Source organism: Pristis pectinata, chromosome 17 (assembly GCF_009764475.1).
Source record: "Pristis pectinata isolate sPriPec2 chromosome 17, sPriPec2.1.pri, whole genome shotgun sequence".
In the NCBI taxonomy this organism is placed as follows: domain Eukaryota; kingdom Metazoa; phylum Chordata; class Chondrichthyes; order Rhinopristiformes; family Pristidae; genus Pristis; species Pristis pectinata.
The window spans coordinates 39,616,145-39,637,627 of NC_067421.1; the positions used below are offsets into that span (position 1 = coordinate 39,616,145).

A 21,483-nucleotide genomic window follows, 5' to 3' on the forward strand; every position below is an offset into this window, starting at 1 on the left:
GTTAGCCTTCTGAGGAAGTAGAGGTGTTGGTGAACTTTCTTGGCCATGCCATCTATGTGGTTGAACCAGGGCAGGCTACTGGTGATGTTCACTCCTAGGAAATTGAAGCTCTCAACCCTCTTGACCACAGCACTGTTGATGTAGACAGGAGCATGTCCACTGCCCCCCCTTCCTAAAGTCAATGACCAGCTCTTTTGTTTTGCTGGCATTGAGGGAAAGGTTTTTGTCCTGACACCATGTCACTAAGCTCTCTATCTTCTTCCTGTACTCCGACTCATTATTTGAGGTACAGCCCACTACGGTGGTATCATCTGCAAACTTGTAGATGAAGTTAGAGCAGAATCTGGCCATGCAGTCACGAGTGTATAGGGAGTGGAGTAGGAGGTTGAGGACGCAGCCTTGTGGGGCACCAGCGCTGAGAATAACCGTGGCAGAGGTGTTGCTGCCTATCCTTGCTGATTGCAGTCTGTTGGTCAGGAAATCAAGGATCCATTTGCAGAGGGGGGTGTTGAGTCCCATGTCTCGGAGTTTGGTGATGAGTTTGCTTGGAATTATCGTATTGAAGGTGTTTGAAAGTAGCTGATAAGAGTATACGGTACCTGATAAGGCAAAGTTATTTCCATTGAAGGATGATGTTAAATGGTCTTTAAACCTTCTCTTACCCAGAAGCTATTGAGGTATTAAATTCCATTATTGCTGAGAAATAAAAAAGTAATCTTTATATTTTAATTGAAAATTCAATGTCTGTGGTGACCTAGGATTGATACTTCAATTTTACTTCTGTAATTGTAATGACTTCTTATTTTCCTTTTGAAGTTGGTTAATATTTCAGTTTTGCTGCTTTTCTACAAGCATGTAGTCATGGTTTACATTGATTTTACTGCTTGTTGTATATCTAGTTTTTGAAGTCTTCAAGTGGCATTTCTTTATTGTACACCAAATCGGATAATTAAATATATAACATAACGAAGTAAGCAGAGGCCAATTGTCCCACCCAACTCACTCCTGTCGATCAAAATTATCTTCAGCTCCAAAGTTGAAGCTCTAGAGAATTTATATGCCACTCTCATAATCCTCCATTTGGTCATCTTCCCATTACACTTAGCTTGAAGTTAACCCTTGCTACCTCTATCCCCAGTTCTATACGTGTTATCATACACAAATTCCACCCAAATGCTCTAGGCTGCGCTTCCACCAACTACTCATTTCCACTCCCATTCAGTTTCTGCCTCAACTTGGTTTCCCCGAGATTGCTCAGTGTTCCTGGCCCTTGAATTCTAATACTTTGTTTGACTTCTCACCAGATCTAAAACTATAGGCACTCTACCTCTGGGAGATCTCTTACTGTACAGCTTCATTAAGGGGGGGGGGGGTCACCTGTATAATATGCAGCTGTATCATCTGCAGATAGGTTGAGTTATTTACTTTTTTCCCCACACAAATTCAGTGAGAGCAAATTTTCTTCCATATCTCAAGTTTTTTATAAATTTTTGTAAGAGCGAATTACTGTAACCTGAACGGCTATAATGCAGGGGTTGCCTGTATCCTTATTTGTTGTGGTATAATGGACAAAATTGCACTTTGTAATATGAAGCTGGCCTTAACATTGACCTGTACGGTGCATAACTTAGTTATTGATTATCCTCTAGCTGCACCACAGTATTCATTTTTGTCTTATTGACTGGTGCTTCACTATAATTCCATATAATTACAAAGCAAGAAAAGCTGTGATCTAGAATATAAAAGGTGTATAGAATGACCTTGAGCGATGCAGGAAATTTGAGTTATTAAATAGACAGATTGTATAATGGATAATGAACCATTTAAAAAAAATTTTAGAAAGTAGTTCTGTATGTATTTATATATTGCATTAATCATCGTTACTGGGTTGACCATTTAATGAAAATTTGATTGAGCAAGTACGAGGCATTTATCATCAAGTCTGATTTATTTCAGAAGGGATAAATGATTAATTTAGTGGCGGTACTTAATCTGGATATTGTATTGCATTTAATGAAATGCTATTATTTAGTATTCTGAACACAATTCACAAGGGCTTGAAAGTGCTTGTGACTGAAGTTTTTGATTTAATATTCTGTAATTTCTTTGTCAGAGTTTGTCATTAATCCAAATGGGAAATCAGAAGTTTGTATACTGCACGAATATATGCAACGGGTCCTAAAAGTTCGCCCTGTTTACAATTTTTTTGAATGTGGTAAGTTTCTTTTCATGAGTGTGTTTTTAAAATATTTAAATATTTAAAAACACAAAAGCTTTATGCTCCATTTGTCTCTGAAGAGGGCAGAAAATTACACTCAAATGCTGTATTGGGAACACCTTCTCCATTGGAATTTTTCAGTTTTGGTCCTGACATATATAAATAGTACAATGAATACTTATTTTAATAAGGACTACTTCATTTGACTCGTGATCTGGTAGGAGTGTCAGAAAATAATTTTAGACACATGAAAAATGTGAACAAAATAGATTTTATTTGGGTTTACATTTGTGCATTCATGCACAAGTGTTGCCGTTAAATGAATGTGCAGCATTAAAAGAGGTGCTTTTCAGTTTCAACAGTGCTTGCAGCCTTGATTTGCAACTTAGGGATGAACATGGGAACAAGGAAGCTTGATGGGTGGTGAATGGTCTGTGTCTTCGTGGCATTGTCCATCCATTCACAGAGATGGTAACATGAAACTTGTGCCTTGGATTAGTGCCTTGATTCTGTTATTGGATTAACTACTGAGAGTGAATATCAAGATCCACATAGCTTGTTATGAAATTGAATTCCTTAAATTTGGTAATTTATGGATTGATGTCACAGAGCTGACTCAATTAAGGCATTGTCATAAAAATCCATGTTATTTGAGAATATTCAGGGGCTAGAACTTGGCCATCTTTTGGGTGACCTCCTGTTTATCCAGTGGGTCCATAGAGCTCAGTGTCTGAGCTGAATCTTCTGGCCCTTGCATTGGCAGATGGCCACTTTTACCAGTGATCTGAGCAGTGTTGACAAGAGTCAAGGCATCTCCGCTGTTGGAGTGCTGTGTGTCAATGAGACCCTGGGGATGCCTGGCTTAGTGACACCTTAGGAACAGGAGGAGGGATGGCTCAGTGGGTTCTTGGGAATAACATGGGATGGCTTTTATCTTGGTGAGACCACAGGAACAGGGATGGGGTGAATTAACTTAGTTAGACACTTGAAACAATATAATTTTTCAGTCTGAGTAGTAAAAGTTTTTTGTATCTTAAAGTAATTATTTAAAAACAATAACTGTTTATAATTTTAAAAAAGTGTATGTTTTTATTTCTATTTCCACTCTAGAATGTCCCTTGAAAATCCTGAACATTGTCAAAAGATCCACTTTGAAAACCAGTAGTGTAGGAATTAGCCATTTGGTCTGATGTGGGAGTGGATTGTTCCAGTTGTAGCCCAAGGCATTTTTAAGTTTACCTACCTTGTGATTTAAAACCTATCAATTAATTGTAGAGGCACTTTATTTATTGTTGACTTTTAAAAATGCTTACTCCAAATTCCTCGTAATTCAGACTGAAACTTGCGTGGAGAGGATGTCATTACGCACAGAGTGGTCTTGTAGTCTTTACTGGGAGAACACTGTCTTTGCTGAGCTCCCATTGGTAGCTTGACAAGGACAACAAGGAGAGAATTACACACATAATGACTGTAAGTAATTGTAATAAAAGTTTGCAACTGGCACTTTAGGAGATCCAGCCCAGGATGTAAGTAGTAACAAGTTGGTCAATTGTGAAGCCAACCTGGGATAAGCAATAAATGCAACTTTGCCAACATCTTCTAAAAGCACGTTAAAACAACTGTGTACCTGACCTAGGCTGTTTAAATTGCTCTGCCATACAACTATGGGTGTTCCACCCCACAAGCCTGTATGTTGCCTTTCTGAGATTTAAATTGTACCAATGGTTTCAATTGGTTGTGCCTTAAGTGGTTTGTCTATTGTTTACTGTAAATAACCAGCCCTGATTATTTCCAAATAAAATTAGCAATTTTACTGCAGTTATTAAAATAAGACTAATTTAAACCTGCAACTTTAAACTAGTACAGAAAGTTATTTTGTTCATCTATATCTTTTAACTTTAAAGTCTTGCATTTATTTCAGAAAATCCAAGTGACCCTTTTGGAGCCTCAGTTGTTATCGATGGAGTCACCTATGGTACAGGAACTGCCAGTAGCAAAAAACTTGCAAAGAATAAAGCTGGTAATGATTGTTCATTATAATTTAACTGCCAGTGGCAAGAGTGGAGGCAGATTCAATTGTAGTGCTCAGAAAGAGCTAGCTGTAGTAAAACCTCAGTAATTGGGTTTGGTGATGCTGGATTGGTAGATTTTTGAGACTAATAAGTAATAAGAGTTAGTCATATTACTTCCTCATACACTCATAATTAGTTTTTTATGATAGTATAATAAATTCTCCTGTGAACCCGGTAAGTTTCATGGAGAGCATCCAGTGAGGGGGGGACACATTACCTGGTGGGCCAGGTGCTGAACCATCGGGATTTTCAGATGACAGATTATTAGAGTTTTACTGTAATATCTGAAAGGAAAGAATTGGAAGACAGTTAAGGAAATGTGGGTAATTGGGACTAGATGGATTCTGTTTACATGGAGCCATTATGGACCTGACAGACTGAATGGCCTCCTCCTATGCTGTGATCGTTCAGGGCTTTCATCCTTGGAGGATACAAGCTCTTTCCAGAGAAACATTATGTAAATGAATTCACTGGCCTAAATTTACATTCTTTAGTTCAAAACATTCCTCTTCAACTGTACTGGAATTTTGAAATTTAATTTTGTTTGTACATTTCTTGTCTATGTACAATTCCAGTTAGAGTATTGTTGTCGTGTTATTTGTAGAAAGTGAACAGGTTTTTGTTTATGGGGTGTGGTTTTAAGCCATTGTGCATAATTTCTACATTTCATATATTCTTTAACTTTGCCAGCCCGAGCTACACTGGAAATCCTCATTCCTGACTTTATCAAACAGACCTCTGATGAGAAGCCCAAAGACAGTGATGAACTTGAGGTAAATACTAATTACTTTAATTCTCATTTTGTTTTGTCTGTTTTTCTATTTGCATTCTCTGCTACTCAATCAATGATCATAAAAGTATAACGTAAGAAATGGGAGTAGGCCATGCAATCCCTTGAGAGTGCTCTGCCATTCAACAAGATTGTGGCTGATCTGTTCTTGGCCTCAATTCCATTTTGCTACTTGTTCCCTATAACCCTTGATTCCCAATGGTCCAAAAATCTGTCAGTGTCAGCCTTCCACAGTTCACTGGGGTAGAGAATGCCATTAATTCCCAATCCTCGGAGGAAATTCTCCCTATCACAGTCTTAAATTGATGACCTCTTATTCTGAGACTGTGCCCCCTAGTTCTAACACGCACCCTTTGAGCCTTGTGTTTCAGTAAGATCACCACTCATTCTTCTCAATTCCAGTGAGTGTAGGCTCATCCTTTTCCTCATGAGACAACCCTTCATCCCAGAAACCAACCAACAGTGAACATTCTCCAAATTGCCTTCAATGTAAATATCTCTCCTGAAATAGGGAATTCAAAATTGTGTAGAGCATCCGAGGTTACCAATATTACAAGACGTCCTTTCTTTAAAACCCCATTGCCTTTTCAATAAAGGTTAATATTCTATTTGCCTTCCTAATTACTCACTAATATGCTTGGCTTCACGTACACAGGTTCCTCTTTGTTCTGTGGATTCCATCTAAACCATCATGTTCTTCCCACCAAAGTGGATAATTTCACGTTTCCCGACATTGTGCTGTGCTAATTTTTTTTGCCCTCTCACCCTTTCTATTATCCTTGATTATGTGTATTAGCAGCTTGCTTTCCCATCTATCTTTGTATCGTCAGCAAATTTGGTACAGTATACTCAGTCCTTTCATCCAAGTCATTAATATAGTTTATAATTAGTTGAAATCCCAAGGCTGATTCTTGTGGCAGCCCAGTAGTTGCATGTTGCCAATGTGAACATGACCTATATATCCTCATTCTGTTTTCCCTTGGTTAGCCCATTCTCTATCCCTGCTAGCTGCCCTAATGCCATGAGCTGTTACTTTATTAAGTAACATATGCACTTAGTTTTAAAAATTCACCGTTCTTTAATTATCTACAATTTATTAATTGTTATTTCACTTGATGTATGATTAGCTGTCCCATTAGTATATTTTACTGCATTTGTTTGTTTCTTTCCATATATTTTAAAATAGTCTTGTTTCAAAATTTTGTTCACTTTTAAAATCTCATCTTCAAATTGAGAAATCCTTAATTCTCAAAGAACATGCATTACGTTTTTAGCATCCTGTAGAAGCATTAGAATCCTGGGCAAATTAAAAAAAAATTTGTTGAACTGCCTGATTTTTATTTGAACCATGTAGATAAACACAGGTTACTCTCCGCTTCAAAGCCAAGCAACATTTAATATTTTGCAGCATATCATTGTGTAATGTTGTACATTATTTTCTTTCTTGGAAGTATCCCAAGTCCTGTAGTTGTTGGCTCGTGTAGCTCTTTAAATAGAGAAAAAAGGCTGTAAGTGGTGAAACAAGTATAATTCTCGTTCCTAATGACAATCTGCAGATTGTAGCATCTATATAAACAGTTTGTATGTGTGACCTATAATCGTGTACATCTTCAAGGAAGAGAGACAAGTGTGACTATGGTAACTATAGAGAGGTCTCCCTGCTGTGTGCCACGGGAAAGGTTGTCACCAAGGTGCTCCTTGCCTGTTTTCTGCTCCTTAGCTGCTCCCCAAATGCAGAGTGGGCACTCTGTCTGTCGTGAGTGGAATCAAAATCAGGTTTATTATCACTGACATATGTCGTGAAATTTTTTGTTTTGCGGCAGCAGTACGGTGCAGGGCGTAAAAATTACTATACCAATAAAAAAAAGCGCAAAGGATGAATAATGAGGTAGTGTTCACGGACCTTTCAGAAATTTGATTTCGGAGGGTAATAAGCTGTTCCTGAAATGTTGAGTGTGGGGCTTCAGGCCCTTGTACCTCCTCACTGATGGTAGTAGTGAGAAGAGGGTGTGTCCCAGGTGGTGAGGGTCCTTAATGATGGATGCTGCCTTCTTGAGGCACCATCTCTTAAAGATGTCCTCATTGGTGGGGAGGGTTGTGCCCGTGATGGAGCTGGCTGAGTCTACAACCCCCTGCAGCCTCTTTCAATCCTGCATATTGGAACCTACATACCAGGCAGTGATGTAACCAGTCAGAATGCTCTCCACCGTACATCCACAGAAACTTGCAAGAGTCTTAGGTGACATACCAAATCTCCTCAAACTCCTAATGAAGTAGAGCCACTGGTGTGCCACCTTCATGCTTGCATCAATGTGTTGGGCCCGGAATAGATCCTCTGAGATGTTGATGCCCAGGAACTTGAAGCTGCTCACCCTTTCCACCGCTGACCCCTCAATGAGGACTGGTGTGTGTTCTCCCAACTTCTCCTTCCTGAAGTCTACAATTCCTTGGTCTTGCTGACATTGAGTGTGACATTTTTGTTGCGACACCACTCAACCATCTGATCTATCTCACTCCTGTACACCTCCTTGTTGCCGACTGAGATTCTGCCAACAACAGTGGTGTCATCGGCGAATTTATAGATGGTGTTTGAGCTGTGCCTAGCCACACAGTCATGAGCATAGAGAGAGTAGAGCGGTGGGCTAAGCACACATCCTTGAGGTGCGCCTGTGTTGATTGTCAGCAAGGAGGGGATGTTATTACCGATCCGCACTGACTGTGGTCTCCTGATAAGGAAGTCAAGGATCCAGTTACAGAGGGAGGTACAGAGGCCCAGGTTTTGAAGCTTGTTGATTAGTACTGAGGGGATGATGGTGTTAACGCTGAGCTGTAATCGATAAACAGCAACAGTATGTATTGCTGTTGTCTAGGTGCTCCAAAGCTGAGTGAAGAGCCAGTGAGATTGCATCTGCTGTAGATCTGTTGTGGCAGTTGGCAAATTGCAGCAGATCCAGGTCCTTGATTAGGCAGGAGTTAATTGTAGCCATGACCAACCTCTCAAAGCACTTCATCACAGTAGATGTGAGTGCTTACTGGGTGACGGTCATTGAGGCAGCTCGCCCTGCTCTTCTTGGGCACCGGTATGATTGATGCCCTTTTGAAGCAGGTGGGAACCTCTGACTGCAGCAGTGAGAGGTTGAAGATATTCTTGAACACTCCAGCCAGTTGGTCGGCACAGATTTTCAGTACCCTGCCAGGTACACCATCGGGGTATGACACCTTTCGAGGGTTCACCCTCTTGAAGGATGTTCTGACGTTGGCCTCCAAGACAGATCACGGGGTCACCAGATGTTGTGAGGATTCGCACAGGTGTAGTGTTATTCTCCCTTTCAAAGTGTGCATAAAAGGCATTGAACTCATCAAGGAGTGAAGCTTTGCTGCCATTTATGCTGTTAGGTTTTGCCTTTGTTGGATTTGACTGTTTTAATTAGCTTTTTAACATGTATAGTGTTTAATACACCTCAAGTGGCTGCACAAGGAATGGCCACTTGCTAGCTTATTGGTTCGTCCATCAGGTGAATGTGGTTTTTTCATTGGTTGGTTTGGCCACAAGTATCTAATAGGTTTCCTGATTGGACTATTGTTAGCTAAAAAGCATCTCTTATCTCAGGTATAAAAGGTGTCGCTTTTTGTTAATCTCTCCCTTGCTCTCTTCACCCCCAGCCCGAGCTCATCTTTCTTGTTCCCTTTGTCTCGGCTCATCAAAGCTAGTGCCATGTGCTCTGTGACTGTTTCTTTGTTTTAAACTTTTCCAATAAAACTTTGTGAAGCACCAAGTTGTTTTTAACTCATTCCTGGACTCCTGAAAGAACCTGTGGATTCAAAAATAACCGGATCCAACACCTTGTAGGAAGTAATGGCATGCAAACCTTCCCACGGCTGTCGTGCATCCGATTGCGTCTCTAGCTTCACTCGGAATTACCTTTTCGCTCTCACAATAGCCTTCCGTAGGTCATACGTGGATTTCTTCTAGGGTTCTGGATCGCCAGTTTTGAACACCACCGATCTCCTGGTTCATCCAGGGCTTCTGGTTTGGGAAGGCGCACACACTTCCACACAGGTCTTAATGCATTCGGTGGCAGCTGTGGCGTATTCATTTAGATCCGATGATGAATATGGTCCAGTCCATTGATTCATAGCAGTCCTGTAAAGGCTCCTCTGCCTCCCTTGACCGTACCTCTGTGGTCCTCACCAATGGTGCTGCTGTCTTCAGTGTCTGCCTATATGTCGGGAGTAGAAGTACGGCTAGGTGATCGGACTTGCCAAAGTGCGGGCATGGGATGGCCAGATATTCCAGATTGGAGGAGCAGGACTGAGACAGAACCACGGTGTCTGTGCACCACGAAGGGTTAATCGTGAAGCAAACGCCGCTGTCTCTGCCTTTACCTGCTGCCGCCGTCTGGTCCATGGAGTGGGCATGATCTTCATGTGACAACTCCAAGAAAAATACAGGGAGTAGCATCAGCCACTGGCTTTTTTCCATCTTAGTAAAGACCTCATCAATTAGAAGAGGCTGCAGATTGCACTCCCCACATTTAATGATCCATGGAAATTCATCACTCTTATATGACTGTATGGAAGCAATGATCTACAACACAGCCAATTGAGAGAATACCAGTGTCAAGCATGACAGTTATTGCCCCAATACTCTTCAATCTTTCTCGCTTCACACTTCTTCCCCATGCCTCTCCCCCCGCTCTTCCCCCCCTCCCCCCCCCCCCCCCATACAACAGACCTGCTGTGGGAGTGGAGCTAACAGTTGAAGAGCAGTGGGAAACCATATAGCAACTACACTCCAGAACCAAAACCGTCTGAACTCATTAGTTGAGCTGCAGTGTGCAAATGATCCTTTTGCTTGCATGTACTCTTGAGGCTGAGCTCCCCAAGTCACACACAACTTTGTTCACTGAAGCATATGAGCGGATGGGCCTTGAGCTCAACATCCGCAAGACCAACCTGTACACTGCCCTCTGCCAGTGAAGGTGAATGTAGACCACTTCCCATATCTTGGATGCCACCTCTCAGCAAAGGTGGATGTTGATAATGAAATTTACCATCACTTTCACACACTCCCTAATCAAAGAAAAGGGTATTTGAAGATAAAGGCTTCAGACTTATGATCTACCAGGCAGCAGTGTTCCCTGCCCTCATAAATGCTTGTGAGATTGGACTATCTCCAAAGGTAGACACTTGAAAGATACCACCAATCCTATCTCTGCAGCATCCTCCAACTTCATTGGGAGGATGTGAACCAACATCAGTGTCTGAAACAAAAGGAAAAAAAATGGGTCAGGCAGCAATTGTCGAATGTGAAATAGTTGACGTTTCAGATTGAAGACCTTCCTATGTTTCTTCCAACAAATGCAGTTTTTAAAATTTTTAACACTGGAAGAATACATGAGCCAATGCTGATGTCTTCTCTTGGGCCAACATCGCCAATATTAAGGCCCTAATTATGGCCAGTTTGTTCCTTTTGGGCATGCTCAAGGGAAGATGTGTTATGGGAAGAGATCACCAGGTAAACAGAGGAAAAGATGTGCCCAAATCCTCCTTGACACAATATCCATGATCCCTCAATCACAATTACTCAAATTTGGTGAAGGAGTCTTCACCACGGTATTGTGAGCCTCAGAAGGAGTGCTGCAGTTTACAAACTACCCACCTATCCCATCAGCTTCCATTTGTAGAAGAGTCTGCAGTTCCTGCACTTGGCTTTATCAGCCACCTGAGAACCCACAAAGCTGGAGTGGCAGCAAGTCATCCTCGACCCCGAGGAACTAAACGGTTACTCACTGAAAATAATAACCACAGAATTATCAAAACACACTTAGCAGAGCTTAGAAAGAAACTGGTAACATCTGCTGACCTTTATGCATTTATTAATTAATACAAAACTTCCCTGAAGGATTCCAACTCCAGTAATGCAGACCTCAGTGAGTTGCTCAGTACAGCTGCACAGCTGGGAGAAATCTCTTTGTAATTCCACCAGAGATTTACTGTTCATTTTTGGAATGAAAGATGGTGTTAATATTTTCTGGGCTTCTGAAGTTTTTCATGTAATTTCCTTATGTCTACATTACAAATATAACTATTTTGAAGTATGACAAATTAGTAAAAACTTCAGAAAAAAGTTTGGTGTTCAACCAAGTTTTTTTTAATCTTTGTTTCATTGTTCAAGTTTTTTTAAATCTTTGTTTCATTGTTCATGTTTTTTGATAGTATTTGCTGTTTAAAATGAGGCACAAAAATAATGAGAGTACTTGGCCAACATGTTCCTGTAAGAGATAAAGCAACAAGTCCAAGAAATCCTGAATGCACGGGATATCGAGGATTGACCAAAGAGGCAAAAAGGGAGCTAATGACAGGTGTGGAGAACTCGAAAAAAGGAGAGTCCAACAACAATATAGAAAGTGCAGGCAAGGGTACTTCACATAATTAGGAGGACAAAGAGGGAACACAAAGTAGTACTGGCAAGTAAGAATAAGGAAAATCCCAAAGTTGAAGGACAAGAGGTTAACCAGGTCTATTTACATGTTGCATGGTTCTACGACCCTTGTGTGGAGTCAGAGGGGGTTGTTGAGATGTCAAATGATCACTTCTCATCTGCATTCACTATGGAGAAGGACTTTGCAGCTGGAGAATTTAGGTGGGACAGTAGATTTCTAGACAGGTTATTGAAAAGGAGGAAGTTATTCGAGGTGCTTAAAGTTGGAGGGAAAAAATCCCTCGAGCTTATTGAGATGCCTCCCATGGCACTCTGGGATACAAGGGAGGAGATTGCTGGAGCTCAGGCAGAAGTTTTCAAATCTTTGTCCTTGGAAGAAGTGCCAGATGACAAGAGGATGGCAAATGTGATACTTTTATTTAAGGGATAAGCCAGGTAATTGCAGGCCAATGAATCTAATTATTGAAAAAAATTGAGGAACAGGATTAATCTGCACTAGAAGAGACGTATTAATCAAGGATAGTCAGGTTGACATTAATAAGGGGAGATCCTGCTGACTAAGTTGATTGTATTTTACAAAGAGGTTACTAAGTGTGTTAATGAGGGTAGTGTTACGAACCAGCAACAAAAGAAACACTCCGAGTCATGTACAAGTGTTTAAAACTACTTTATTAATAACTGCTTATGATAATAAGAAAAATAAAAGTAAAAATGTTGAATCTTAAACATTAACCCCATAAACTAAACTCGTCGTGTGTGTGTGTGGCAAATTCCCAAACTCCAAGTCCAGGAATAGTTCTTAAACTTCAGTTCAGCAAGCCGTAAGGTGAAACGTGAGCAAAGGCTTCTGTAAAACCACCATTGACTGAAGACAAAACGTAGATGTAGAGAGAAAATAGAGCGTAATTACGAAATCCAAATGTTCCACGATGGAACCCAAACGACACCTCAGTGTTTACTCAGCAGTGACCACTCCACTGCATCTTCCTCACCCCAAAAGGCTCTCGAATCGTGGCTATCCACACAAATACCTGTTTCCTTCTACAGGTCAACAACAAAGTGAACTCCACTGCTTTGTTCCGAAGTATCTGCCACCCTGAAAAGCATCCGAGATGTGGCCGTCCACACAAATACCTGTTTCCCTCTGCAGGTTAACGACAAAGTGGACTCCACCGGATTACTCCAAAAATCCGTACGTGGATTGTAGTGATAGGCACAGTTGTTGTTTCTCATCCATTGATAGAGAAACTAGTAGGCTGGTCTCCCCCTACCCCTCCCCTCCCCTCCCCCCGACTGACTGCTTCAAAAATGTCATTATGTCCTGTTGTCATAACCACACCAACACACACACACCACTATGCTCTATATAAAGGGACATTCACCAATAGTAATCAAGTTTGTAACAGTAGTTAAATTAAATCTGCATGAACTTCAGTGAGGCTTTGGAGAAGGTCCAACGTGGAAAGCTGACCAGAAAATAAGAGGCCATGTTGACAAATTGTTTCTGAAATTGACATTATGATAGGCAGAGGATGACGGTCAAGGGCTGTTTTTGCAATTGGAAGTCGGTGACCGGTCATGTACCACTAGCATTGGAGCTGGTACCTTTGCTGTTTATTGACCTGGGTATGCATGTCCAGGATCCTTGGAAGGCAGAATACCTCTAGATAAAGGTCATTAAGGTTTTTTGGATACTTCCCTTCATTTGTTAGGGCATAGAATATAAGAGCAGGGAGGTAATGGTACAACTACATAAAACATTAGTTTGGCCACAGATGGAGTACTTTGCATAGTTATGGTCAGCACACTTTAGGAAGGACATGATTGCACTGGAAAGTGTGCAGAGGCGATTCATGAGGATGTTACCTGGGATGGAATGTTTCACCTCCAGTATATGAGGAGAGAGGCTGGGTTTTTCAGTGGAGAAGACTAAGGGGGGACCTGACTCTTGTATATAAAGTTAGGAATGGTATGGATAGACGAGATAGCAAGATACTTCCTCCCCCTTAGCAGAAGTGTCTGTAACTGGCAAGCATAGACTTATAGTCAGTGATTGGAGATTTAGAACGGATTTGAGGAATTTTTTTAACCTAGAGTGTGGTTGAAACTAGGAACACACTGTCTTGGGGGATGATGGAGGCAGGTTTTCTCATACTACTAAAAAATATTTAGCTGAGCACTTAAATGGCCACATAATGGAAGGCTGGTAAATGGTTTTACTACAGATAGACATTTGATAGCCAGCATAGACACAGTGGGCTGAAGGGTCTATTTTCATGCTACATGGTTCTGTGAGTTTATAAGTTAGCATTTGCTTTGTAAAGATGAAGTTGACTGAGGCTAAGGTTGACAACTAGGTCCTGAAAATTCAAAATTGTTGAAAAGCTTGCTTCAGTTCTTGGAAGAAGAATGTTTGAATGAAAAGTCCTCTTTTTATAAATTACTTCATCGTTCAGCCTCCCGCAACCTCTCAAATGTCCTCCATCCCTAAATATCAGCCTGTGCCCTTTGGTGTTCTTATTCAAGCCAAATAATCTTGGCTTCCTCTGCAGCTTTCTCTGTAAGTACATCAGTCTTGCAACTTCCTCCTCCTCCTAACTCTTCTGTTAATACTCAGCATTTACTAAATGTCATGAAATATCTATTAAGCTCCTAAAATAAATGGAGGTAGTTGTGTGCCTTTTTTTTTCCTTTGATCTTTTGTCCTCAGCTCTCCCCTTGAATAAAAATGGAGTGAAGCTGTTGTGTGTCTGTGGGATTCATCTTGTCATCCAGATTGGGACATTTGACTTGAAAGTATGTGGGTTCAAACAGCATGTACGTGGCAATGGTGAACAGTGAATCAGTTGTGTTCCCCATCCCTTAATATGAAGGTGCATTGATAATTTTGATTTAAATGCTGCCATACATTGGTGCGTAAGCATAAAGTTTCTATTGCTTCACAAATGAACTCTAAGTGGCATTTTATTCATTACTTTTTATATTATTAGCTGATGTATATAATGGTTCTTATGCCAATAAGGAAGAGTGAATTTAGATATAATTAATCTTTTGAAATTATAAAACCTTTGCTTTACACCAGCAGATCATGTCTTTTGGCTGCCAATTTAACGTGGCCGGTTACGAATTATATTTTGTCATCCTCCTTTTCTTGAAATGTTGGCTGACATGCTTTGGAAGCCTTGAATGCTTCACCCAAGAAGTCATTCAGCTGGACAGCAATCTACTTGAACATGAGGGGGCAAGATCACAGTGTCTTTCCTCAGCCACCATCCATAAATGCCCACTTCCCAGCGGAGGTCATTAGATAGCTGTTGAGTAGGAACCCTGCAGATTTTTCCTTCCTTTTTGTCCTTGGACATTGGAATATTGAGGTCGAAGTAGTGTTGATTGCTGAAATCACCTTTCACAGAACAAACCAGAATTGAACCTAGGCTAACTGGCTCAGTGGTACACAGAACGTTAATTGGCAAATCCATCCTTTTGGCTCATTGTGTAGCAGATGTCTTGGCTAAGACGATGAGCTGGAGACTTGCTGAGAAAGCTGCACAGCTCGTGGGAGTAGCTCCTTTACACGCCATACAATTTGCCCTGTACAACCCTCAACCTTTTGTCCCTTTTTTTTTGCACTGTTCTCTTTTTACCTTGTCTCCCCAACATTGAACTTGATTTGCTTTTTTGATCAATTTTTTTTGCTCTCTTGATATAGTTAGTCACTGCCATCTAGTGTCAGTGCTTGATGTTGCACCTTAACTGAACAATGGACTATTAGTATTAGCTGATATTCAAAGCACAGCTCAAAGTGAATGCAAACAAGCAAGGCTCTGTTTTGTGTATTATTAATGTGAATTTCATTTCATTATAGTACTTCAACCACATCAGTATTGAGGACTCGAGGGTTTATGAACTGACAAATAAAGCTGGACTGTTGTCACCATATCAAATTCTCCATGAGTGCCTTAAGAGGTAAGCCATAAAATTGTGTGCATGGTCATCTGGAGAGAACCGCAATGTTTCCTTTCCAGGTGAAATGTTGCTTTTACCTTTTGTGGCCTCGTATTGCAAGTTCTTCACTTCTGTGTGAAGAGCAACATCAGTGTAGTTCAGAGTTTATTCTAAGTAGTTTTATGATTGACCAATATGCTAAAATGCTGCGTTGATTTATTACAACCAATCACATCTAAACCACAGACATGTTTTGGGTATGTTTTCAGATTACAGTAATAGTATTACATGTAACAAAGTAGCACATTGGAAATCTTTGCAGTTAAGTAAAATAAATTTATAAATGTTACAAAATTCATTACTTTTTACACATTACTTTTAATAAACTTTGCAGTGTCAGTTGTGACCTGGTAGGATTAATCCTTGAGTCAGAGGTTGTGTTTTCAAGTTGTGCTTCAGGGACTTGACCACACAAATATAAATTGACAATCTGGTGGATTACAAAACTAATGTTAAACTGTCCTGTGAGGTGGATACAAACAACCTCATTCCTCCATATCTGCAGAAGAAGGAGCACTTGTGTTCTGGATAGTAATTATCCCTCATTCAGCATCATTAAAACTCTATATCTGATTGTGGTTTTGCTACTAACAGGAGCTTCTGATGCAAAAATCAGCTGCAATGTGACATTGAAGCACTTTTGAAAGTGCTTAGGCTTGTCCTGAAATATTGGAAATTGGTATTGAAATGTGTCTATTCTTTTTGGGAGCTGCCAAATCCAAAAAGGAGAAAGGTTTCTAGAATAGCATTCTTCTACAATTTTTCACTGTTTGAAGTCTGAATATTCAGTGACCAAAACTAAAAAGCCATGCTAATTGGCAAAAGTTTGGTTTCTTTCTATTCTTTGCTTTGAGTTCAGAACTTTGCTTATTGCGATGTGTGATGCTTTGATGCCCTCTTCTGGATTTCGTGGAAGTTCCTGTGTGGATATTTTTGGATAATCATACTTGCTCAGAAGAGATGCTTAAACAAAAGAAGCAGAACTTCCCTGAAAGAAAATCCAACACTTTGGAATTTAAACACAATTTCAACATTAAACCTTGGTCAGCATGCACCAAATCTGTTTAGAATTTCTGTTGTATCAGGATAAGTGTGTGGAATGTGAACTGATGAAGGAGCAGAAAAATATAAAACCAGGAGTATGTCTTTCCCATCCTTTGTAACTTATTTTCCTAATCCATCTCTTTTGTCAGTCCTTTCTTATCACAATTTTCTTTGAACATTTTGCTGTTTTTAATGTGTTGAAAAGAATTGAGGACTGGTCTGTTGGAGTAACTGTCCCTTTTTTACTTTTAGTATCCCACAGACAGACAAATAGTAATTACTATGTGGGTAGTGTTTATTAGCCAACTTAGAATATTCAAACTCTGTCTGAACTCTAGAATATTCAAACTATCAATGTACGTTCCAGAAATTATATCTACATTTCAATGCAGCAAGGGTTTCTGAATTTTGTGCATTCTTTTTGTTAATAAAGAGCTCACTTCTTAAACCTTACCCAAGGATTGGTGCTGGTATCTCCAACTCTTGCTTAGAAATCTCAATGTAGTCTCAGTTGGCTTGACCATAGAAAGCAGAGAGTAATAGTGGAAGGTTGTTTTTCTGAGTGGAGGCCTGTGACTGGTGGTGTGCATGGGGTCAGTGCTGGGCCCACTGCTGTTTGCCATCTATACCAACAAATTGGATGAGAATGTACAAAGCACGGTTAGTAAGTTTACAGATCACACTAAAATAGGTAGTGTCGTAGATAGTAAAGGAGGTTGTCAAGAATTACAGTGGGATCTTGATCAGCTAGGTAAATGGGCTGGGAAATGGCAAATGGAGTTTAATTTGGATGTGCAAGGTGTTGCATTTTGGAAAGTCAACTCAAGGTAGGACTTTCACAGTGAATGGTAGGGCCCTGGGGTGTGTTGTAGAACAGAAGGACCTTGGAGTTCAGGTACGTGGTTCCCTGAAAGTGGCGTCACAGGTAGACAGGGTGGTGAAGGTGGCTTTTGGCATGCTAGCCTTCATCAGTCAGAGCCTTGGGTACAGAAGTTGGTTATGGGATGTTGCAGTTGTACAAGAATTAGCAAAGCTCCATTTGGAATATGGTGTTCAGTTGTAGTCACCCTGCTCTGGGGCACATGCCATGAAGCTGGAAAGAGGGTAGAGGAGATGTTGCCAGGAATCGAGAGACTGAATCCTGGAGAGAGGTTGAGCAGGTTGATGTGTAGGAGAATGAAGGGTGATATCATCATGTTGTCCAAATTCATGAGGGGCATAGACTGAATGCACTCAGTCTTTTTCCCAGGGTTGGGGAATCAAGAACTGAAGGACATAGGTTTAAGGGGAGAGGGGAGAAATTTAATAGGAACCTGAGGGGCAACTTTTTCACACAGAGGTTGGTCAGTATATGGAATGAGCTGCCAGAGGAAGTGGTTGAGGCAGGTTCATTAACAACATGGACAGGAAAGGTTTAGAAGGATCTGGATCAAATGCAAGCAAATGGGACTAGCTTGGATGGGCATTTGGTTGGTATGGACCAGTTGGGCCGAAGGGCCTCTTTCTGTGCTGTCTGACTCTAAGCAGTGTAAGCATGTTTAGGGATGAACACCTAATTGGCTTGTGTGGTGATTTTATAGACATTAAAATTTGAGGGCGTGCGATTAAAAAGGAGGAAAAGGACAAACTTGTACTCTGCCCTTCTTATGCATTTGAATATTTTTTGTACCAGAACATGCAACACAACACAGGAAATAGGCCCTTTGGCCCACAATTGTGCTGAACTAATTAAAACTATTTTACTATAGTAAATGATACTATTTTATTACATTTTTACTGAAATGTACAAGAGAATACTTAACTAAACATCTGCAAATCAAAGGTTGTTGACATTCTTACCCCTGCTGCACAAACCACTTCCTGACAGTGAAGGCTTATGACAAAACCTGGAAAATAAGGATAGCTGAAAGCCACCTCCAAGCAAAGGCAGGCATTGATGAAGCTACCACTGCCTCTTATGTGCCAGTACAATCTTTGGCTGTCTGAGGATGAGTGAAGATCAAGACCACAAGACCCAAGTGCATGATCTACCAAGTAGCAGCTATCCCTGTGCTCCTGATGTGCACTTTCTATAACAGGCACCTCAAAGCACTGGAGAGGTACCTTCAGTGCTGTCTCTGTAAAAATCCTCCAAATCCGTCGGCAGAATAAGCACACCAATGTCAGTCAGCTCTCCTAGGCAACGGCCCCAGGACCAAGGTTCGAATTATGCTCTGCCTGCTCCAATGGGCATGCCACATTGTTTCTGTGCCTGACGCCAGGCTCCGAAGCAGGCATCCGAGTCCTGCCATGGCAAGAGATTGCCAGGTGGGTAGAGTACATCAGTGATGTCCCCGAAGCCTCTTTACGGAAAAATTTGGTATTCTCAGCACCTCGTTGGAATTCCTGACTCGATGCCTTAGTATAGCCGAAAAATATGTTAATTTTCAGAAATCATGGAATGGGTGACACCACCATTAAATCTGAGGTAATTCCTGGTAAAAACCATGATTGGGGGGTGGGGGAGGTGGAGGAAAATTCAGGGAGGCACTGCAAACCTTCAAGAGCACATGGAAGACTGAGGGGGGGGGGAGAAAAAGCAGAAGGAAGATCCATTTCACCTGCCCGGTACCACCTACCCTTCCTGTGGTAGAATCAGTGGTTACCACAAGGCCCATCAGCAACCATGGGATCCACCAAGACTCCTTAGACAGCACCTTCCAAATCCAGAACGTCTACCAGCTAGAAGTACAAGGACAGCAAAAGCATGGGAACACCACTATCTTGTAACCCTCCAAGCCGCACACCATCCTGACTTAAAATCTATCACCGTTCCTTCACCATCGCTGGGTCAGAATCCTGCAACTCTCTCCCCACAGCACTGTGGGTACACCCACATCTCAAGACTGCAGCGGTTCAAGGAGGCAGCTCACCACCACCTTCCTGAGGGCAACTGTGGATGGGCAATTAAATGCTGGTTCAGCCTGCGAAGCCCCGCATCCCTTGAATGAATTTATTTTTTTTAAATCTGGAGTGGAAGCAAATCATCCTTGATCCTGAGAAACTGTCTGAGAGAGGATGTGTTCAACACGGAAGTAAAACTAATTCAAAGCTGTCTTGTGAGTACAAAGCCAGTTTAAGAGACTGAGAGTTTCAGAGAATGTATGAATTTTTAATCTGATTCAGGTATGGAACTATATATATGCTTTCCAGATGTGGATAGAAAAATGTGGCTGTGCAGGTTTAGGATTTCCTTGATATTTGGAAAAAAAATCTGCAGTCATTTCAAAGAGCTTTTAAGTTGACACTTGCATGCATGACAGCAGTACACATTCCAGCAATGAGATCCAGAGCTACTCTGGTAGGATTTCACCCAGTGCTCAAATCCAGATGCTGCAATGACCTGGCACTACTCTGTGTACTTTTCCCATGTCAAGTTGTATTTCAGATTAAATTCAATATACTTAATGGCCCTGGGAAAATGTTTGAAAGCCACTAAACTTGCAATTTAAAAACTTTAAGGATGAGAATCTGCCATCTCTGATTCACATGAATCTAGTATGAATTATTATTTTGACTCTTAACGTCCTCAGTGAAACTAGGAATGTACATTCAATTAGTGCCTTTCAAGTGTCATCCATTTTTAAAACAAAATCTTCTCTTGAGCATTTCCAGTGTATGTTAGGAGTTCCACAAATCACTCTGCACTGTTGAATCTGCATTATGCCACAGTTAGAAATTAGCCCTCGATCTGATGTGCACCTAAGTATAAGATATAGTCATGTAGGTACTTTGTACTTGTTTCCTGAAATTCTATTCTATTGATGTCAGTAGAAGTGTTCAACACCCATACACTGCCATACCAGGTATTTACAGCATGAAGCTGAGGAAGAATTTCTACCCCATGGCCATGTATGCTTCCTGTCTAAATACAGGGCAGTTTTAAATGTATGTATGTTTTAGAGTGGGAAACTCCAAAGTTAAAGGTGCCATTAATAGAGAATGGACAATAAAATTCATGTCATTATGTATTGCTGAATTGAGGAAGAGGTGAATAAATTCATGTTTTGTTTGCAGGGTCATTGTTCATCCAGATTTCATGTGTTTCCATGACTGGAGTGTATTGAGTGTTTACTTTCCTTAGTTTGAACTTATAGAATCAGTTTTGACTCAATGCTTTAGTACAGACTAAAAATATTTTAATTTTCAGAAATCATGGAATGGGCGACACAACCATTAAGTTTGAGGTAATTCCTGGTAAAAACCAGAAGAGTGAATACGTCATGACCTGTGGCAAACACACAGTGAGGGGCTGGTGTAAGTATAGAAATGAGTGTTGTTTTCTGTTATCTCCGGTATTCTGTAATAGTTCATCCACAAAGTCATTAAGACTGTCAGATGATTTCATATAATTGTGATTACTGAAATATTTATTAAATGCATGTCCTTCCCACTGCTGTCTGTAAGGAGTTTGTATGTTCTCCCCGTGAGTTTCCTCCGGGTGCTCCGGTTTCCTCCTACATTCCAAAGACGAATGGGTTAGGAAGATGTTGGCGCCGGAAGTGTGGCAACGCTTGTGGGCTGTCCCCAGAACAGTCTACGCAAAGATGCATTTCACTGTGTGTTACATGTGACTAATAAAGATATCTTATAATGGGTGCCCAAGTCATTATTAGCTGCACTGTGGTCTTGAAGCATTGCTCCAGTTATCAGCCATTGGAAGACTGTAGAGAAGAAAGTACTGCTTCTTCTCATAACATTGCTTTCACAATGGGGTTGGGGAGGTAAGTAGGGGACTAATGTCCTACTCTTACTGATTGGCTCCTTAGTGCTTGACTTCATCAACACACGCCTGACCTAAACAACAGCATTGGTAGAACTTTTGAAACTTTTGTAAGGTAGCTGTCTGAGCAAAGACAGTTCTTCCTTG

At 40.9% G+C, this 21,483-nt stretch overlaps 1 protein-coding gene across 1 annotated transcript in view; it reads left to right on the forward strand.

Moving 5' to 3' along the window:
* The window catches only part of dgcr8 (DGCR8 microprocessor complex subunit), a 49,168-nt gene that overhangs the window by 19,202 nt on the left and 8,483 nt on the right, over positions 1–21,483 (forward strand). The window contains exons 7-11 of the mRNA XM_052032263.1: positions 2,114–2,215; positions 4,140–4,238; positions 4,981–5,063; positions 15,391–15,491; positions 20,764–20,870. Of these exons, the coding sequence (XP_051888223.1) occupies positions 2,114–2,215; positions 4,140–4,238; positions 4,981–5,063; positions 15,391–15,491; positions 20,764–20,870 (492 nt within the window). The remainder of the gene's footprint in view (positions 1–2,113; positions 2,216–4,139; positions 4,239–4,980; positions 5,064–15,390; positions 15,492–20,763; positions 20,871–21,483) is intronic.